The 5,371-nt window shown below is 50.8% G+C and overlaps 1 protein-coding gene across 1 annotated transcript; it reads right to left on the bottom strand.

Annotated features, from left to right (window-relative positions):
* Window positions 1–1,424: 1,424 nt before the first annotated feature.
* Window positions 1,425–4,906, bottom strand: LOC119305382 (cytochrome P450 704C1-like). The gene is made up of 6 exons (XM_037581913.1): window positions 4,449–4,906; window positions 3,116–3,331; window positions 2,722–3,015; window positions 2,283–2,618; window positions 1,956–2,159; window positions 1,425–1,797 (listed from the first exon to the last, which is right to left on the bottom strand). The coding sequence occupies exons 1-6, from the start codon at window positions 4,758–4,760 to the stop codon at window positions 1,618–1,620; spliced, it is 1,542 nt and encodes a 513-aa protein (XP_037437810.1). The 5' UTR covers window positions 4,761–4,906; the 3' UTR covers window positions 1,425–1,617.
* Window positions 4,907–5,371: the final 465 nt, after the last annotated feature.

Genomic DNA, 5,371 nt, shown 5'->3' with positions numbered 1-5,371 from the left:
TGTGCTTGTACCCCATACTACTTCCCTATGAGTTGGAAACGCCCTAGGGTCATGGAGACACGATGGATCCCTACCCTTACCGACATGTGGGGTACTGTTTTTAGGTGCTTTTCTTAGCTTGGTTAGGCTTTGTGTCCTACTCGGGAAGGCCGAAGGTGAGGCCACGACGGCTCCCTGAAGATGGGATAAGCTTCTCCTCACCTAGCCCTGGTCCCGGTGGTGCATCTAGCATCGTCGGAGGGCGTGTGGAGGTGTGTTCCCAACAAATCTCACAAGATACAATCGGTGTTGGTATTTGGTGAAGCCACTTGGATCTGGTCTTTCGTTCGTCTGTGTTCCTGTATTTACAGGTTGGATCCTTTCGATATACGGTTGATGTTCTAGTGCGGTGGTCCTAAGGGTCTTTAGCATGACAACTTCCTGATTATCTACTATAACAAGGTTTGTCCAACTTCGATGAAGGAGAAGCGATGGTGGCAGCGCGCCTTCGGCTCGCGCCGGTGATTGTAGTCGCCGCCGGTGATTGTAGTCGTCGTTAGATGATCTACAGACCTGGATGTAATCCATGTTACTTCTGGTATTCTTTATACTTTTTCTTCTTCGAAAAGGAGATTGAATCCCTGGCCTCTGCATCCAAGGATGCACACGGTCATCTTTGTTAAATTATTCAACATAGCTTGACAAAATAAATACAAGGATCAATTCAAAGACACCTCCCCGATGTGACCTCGCATCAACACACACCATCTAACCCAGTGGCCTCGCCAAGCCGCCCTACGGCGAGCCAAGAGCACCAACCGATCTAGCAGACCCTCAGCATGCTCTGCATGCACACACTAAAGAATCCGCCACTACCATCTTCTATTATCCCATCTCCAGGAGGAATCAACCATCGTCTGACGTCACCACTACGCCAGACAACGCCAACACCCTGCGCGCGTCCATTTACATGCGTCAACCGCTGAGACTCCACTGCGTCACGCCGCCGAGACCCGCCGTCGACGATGCAATAGATGCAACGCCACACCACCTCTTGGTCCCTCCAGTCAGCACCTGCTTCAAAACGATACTCTCAGAAGGAAAAAGGACACCAAAGGCGCCGCCATCATCCGCTATGATCGAAGTCAGCATGATTTTCATATGCATTCGCGCCGCCCTGACTTCGAAGCTGACTGGATCCACGCACAGCCGCGCTGTGAAGACGCACGTAGCCGCCGGAACGCTGGTAGATGAATAAATAAAAAAATCCCAAAAAAAGAAAAAGAAAAAGATGCGCAAGTCCCCGCGGTCCATTTGTCATGAACACAAAGGCCCCCAGAAACGTACTCTTCTTTTTTTTCGAAAAGGGGGAGAAACGTACTCTTCTGAGAAAGAAAAAAGGGTTTGCGGAGAAAAAAAAGCAACCCATTCTGGTACAGGTGAGAGGTCTGATTCACAAATCACAATCACAAGAGATGCTACTGTGCACACACCACACTATATACTGACGCTGGACTCAGCTTATTATTAGCGAGTGGCGCCCACACACAAGTCGCACAGTATCCTTCATGTCTCTGCGCAAGGACGCATGGGCCTGTCTCTAGCATGGGCAAGCCAGCTGCCACATATACTGTGGAATCATCTCGCCACAGCCGTGAGATGGAGACCCTGCTCGATGTAGAGCGTGATCATGGTCCTGTAGTTGACGCTCGCGTCCTTGTCGCGCAGAGCCAGCACGAAGAAACGGAGCAGCACGGCTGCGAAGATCTTCATCTGCCTGTACGCGAATTCCTTTCCCAGGCAGATCCTTGGACCAGCCTGTATGCAGGCCATGAAGCCGGTATCCAGAGTTAGAAAAAACCCTCACAACTATAGCTAGTTATAAGTTCACAACACTTTTCAGCGGCAGTGACAAGAACATCCGCATGCAGTTTCTTTTGTAAGGCAATGTTGATGTTCATGGGTGACATGGTTACCTGGAAAGCTGTGAATTTGAAAGGGCTTTCTGGCTGGAACACGCCGTGTTCGTCTAGCCACCGCTCGGGCCGGAAGACTTGGGCGTCCTCACCCCACAGGCGCTCCATCCGGCCCATGGCGTAGGGGGCGTAGAACACCATGTCTCCCTTGCCGACGCTGAAGCCGTTGGGCAGAACGTCGTCCGAAAAGCACTCCTTGTTATCCTGAAACACCCAACAGAAATTACGTAGGAGTACAATTTTACATGTAATCCCACAGAGCAATGACTTTTCCTTCGATGATTACAAGTTTAGAGCGTGTTGTTATGGATGGACGGATGGACTCACCAACGGGACCGAGGGGTACAGTCTGAGAGTCTCTGTCAGGGCGGCGTGCAGGTAGTGCATCTTGTTCAGCGCCTCGTCGGTCAGGCTCTGCGAGAAGTCGTCGATGGACGCGGCCTCGCCGGCGTCGGCAGCCTCCCTGGCCTCCTCGCTGATCCTCTCCTGCACCTCCGGGTGCTTGCACATCATGTAGAGGAACCAGGCAAGCGCTCCGGCGGTCGTGTCCTTGCCGGCTATGACGATGTTCATTATGATGTCTCTCAGGTACTTGTAATCCACCTCCCCGGACTCGCTGGTCGTCGCCTGTATGAACCTCGACAGCAAATCACACTTCGACTCCTGTCAAGTCGAGTAGTAGTATCCAAGTCAGGACCTGAGCTTAATTTCAAGCACAGCAAGCGTGTTCAAGTTGATGGAAGGAGGTCAGAGCAGGTTAGATTACGGCGTCGTGTGCCTTGCCGGCGGACATCTCGTCGGCCCTGGCACGGATGTGCTTGTACGCGAACTCGTCGACGACCTTGATCCTGTGCCTCAGAGCCGACTCCGCGCCGACGTTGAGGAACCTCGCCACCTTCCAGAACGCGTTGACGAAGCGGAGCAGGATGAACTCGCTGGCGTCGTCGAACGCCGCGGCGAAGCGGCTCCCCACGTCCGCCGCCGCCCCGGACAGCGTGTTGAGGTCCAGGCCGAAGGCGATGGTGAAGATGGAATCCATCGTCGCTTTCATCAGCAAGGCCTGATCGATCCAAGAGACATGCACCATGCAGGACATCCTTGTCAGAACCCTCCTTTGATCGATAGGAAATGATGGTTTGCCAGATTGATCAGATCGGTGCCTGAAAGTCCATGGGCTGCTTCGCCGCCGCGTTGTCGGAGACGATGTGCGCGAGCTTGGCAGCGTTCTTGTTGAAGACGCCGCCGCTGAAGTCCCGGAGGGCCCTCGTCGAGAAGTCGTAGCTGGCGATCTTCCTCTGCTGCTTCCACTTGTCGCCGTCCACCGCGAAGATACCGTCGCCGAAGAGATCGCTCGTGTTCTCGTAGTTAGACTCGCCCTGTGTATTTGTCCAGAAACATCGTACGCACGCATGTCAGCGAATAACATCACGCTGACTTGTTGAGGCCATCTGTTTTAGTTAGGGTCAAAATTCTTGCACTTGTGCTGTTAGCACGTACTCCCTCGTTCATTTTGATGACAAGTTTTTCAAACGGAGGAAGTACTACTTAGTGATCTGAACGCTTTTATATTACTCTCTCTGCCCCCATAATACAAAAGTGTTTTTGACATTACATTAATGTCAAAAACGCTCTTATATTGTGGGACAAAAGAAGTAGTTTTCAGAGGGAACCAATTGCACGATAATGTGGGAAACTACACGCAGGCACACACTTTATATTCATTTCTCCAGCGTCCAACGTATCATCAACACGAAAAGAAAAAGTTGTACTACAATAGAAAGAGGTCAGTCTGACTTCTCGACGCCCTGTGTATTTGACCGAAGCATCATATGCATGTCAGAGATGGTGTATATTGGTACTAACTACTACTCCCTTCATTCCTTTTTATAAGACATTTTAGAAAACTGACTATGAATTGTTTATTGTCTAAAACGTCTTATAAAGGTGAACAGAAGGAGTATATTAGTATAGGGCGTTTCATTTAACAGGATTGCTAAATCTCAGTCGACTGAGTCTCAATGGATGTTATATTCATGAGATTTTACGTAGAGATTCGTGTAATTTTAAAGAATATTTTTTTTATATGTTGTGTCACTTGACTGAGATTTGGTTAAGTCGGTCGACCGAGATCTAGACACACCCTTCATCTAACAGGTGGAAGCGGCTCCCCTGACGTGCGGCTCCTGCCGTTGTGGCGCTGCCATGTGGGCCTGTTCCCCGATGGGTCCATCAGTCAGTGGTCGAACGGCACCCTGCCGAACGGCGGAGGATCCTCGTCCCTAACAGGTTAGTCTGACTGATTTAACTCATAATCTCATATGCATGCTGAAGTTGCTCTCTTGCTCCAGATTAGTCAACACATATGAGCACTCTTATATAGCTGAATTAAGGGCTCCTTAACAAACTGCCATTTTACTCATTTTACTATACTTACTCCTAAGTTAGTCCTGAGGATTCCCTAAAAAAAAGTCCTGAGGATACTGTATTGCGCACCTTGCCGTAGTTGGAGAAGTTAGTCTTGAGGATGTGTTCGACCACCGCCGGGTCGGACGTGTAAATCTGCCCCCGTCCCGGTGAGAGCAGCCGGAACGTCATGTGCTCGCGGAACAGGTCCGTGTAGTAATCGTGCAGCCGCCGGAGGTGGTATACCTGGTGGAACACCGTGCCGACCGCGGGCGGGTACCGCTTCGCTCCGGCGAAGCCGTCGCGGCCGAGGACGACGGCAAGGTACGAGCAGATCGCTAGCACCGCGAGGCCGGCAGCGACCAAGAAGGCCGGAGAGCACTCTGTTATTCCCGTCGCCATAGCTACCGTATGTGCGGTGAATCGGCCGGCCGAGGCTTTAACTACCTGTGGATATGTGGATTTCTCGATGGCTGTCTTAGGATGAATAAACTATGCTCGCGCTAGACGTTAGCCGGCCGGCTGGACCGCCATTGGATCTGCGGCAATGCTGTGAGAGCGGACGTTCTAGACGCTGGCCAAAGATGGCCATCATGATCTAATAGTGGTACATCTGGTTTTTTTTTTTTTGAAATAAGGCAAAAGATTTGTCATTTTCATTAATTAAGAAGAGGAGTAGACATGGTTCCGCCAAGCGGACAATTACAAATTACTCTCGCCGCATAATATTACTCAAATACTTCGCACTCGCATGAGCCCAAAGAGAGGCCTCAACCGTAATCTGTTTAGGGAGGGTGTACCGTAGTGTAGGGCCATGCATTGATTAGGGCGGCGACTGTTGGTTGTACACTGAAGGGTGCATTTGGTGGCCGGGCTGTAGGGAACCTTCTACTTATTGTTTGGTCGAAAGTACATACATTTTCTACACCTCATAAAATCTGAAAGGGAGTGACTAAGGCTTAGCCGACTGAGACATTTGCTATGTCTCGGCCGGATGACTCATCCACGTTTCG

Source organism: Triticum dicoccoides, chromosome 1B, assembly GCF_002162155.2.
Source record: "Triticum dicoccoides isolate Atlit2015 ecotype Zavitan chromosome 1B, WEW_v2.0, whole genome shotgun sequence".
NCBI classification, from domain to species: domain Eukaryota; kingdom Viridiplantae; phylum Streptophyta; class Magnoliopsida; order Poales; family Poaceae; genus Triticum; species Triticum dicoccoides.
The sequence above is the reverse complement of the archived record's forward strand: the minus strand, read 5'-3'. Positions and strand labels throughout refer to the sequence as shown.

Coding starts and splice junctions, on each gene's coding strand:
- LOC119305382 (XM_037581913.1), bottom strand. CDS start 4,760: ATGGCGACGGGAATAACAGAGTGCTCTCCGGCCTTCTTGGTCGCTGCC. Junction 3,332..4,448: donor ACTTCTCCAACTACGGCAAG/GTGCGCAATACA, acceptor ACAAATACACAG/GGCGAGTCTAACTACGAGAA. Junction 1,798..1,955: donor TCAAATTCACAGCTTTCCAG/GTAACCATGTCA, acceptor GCCTGCATACAG/GCTGGTCCAAGGATCTGCCT.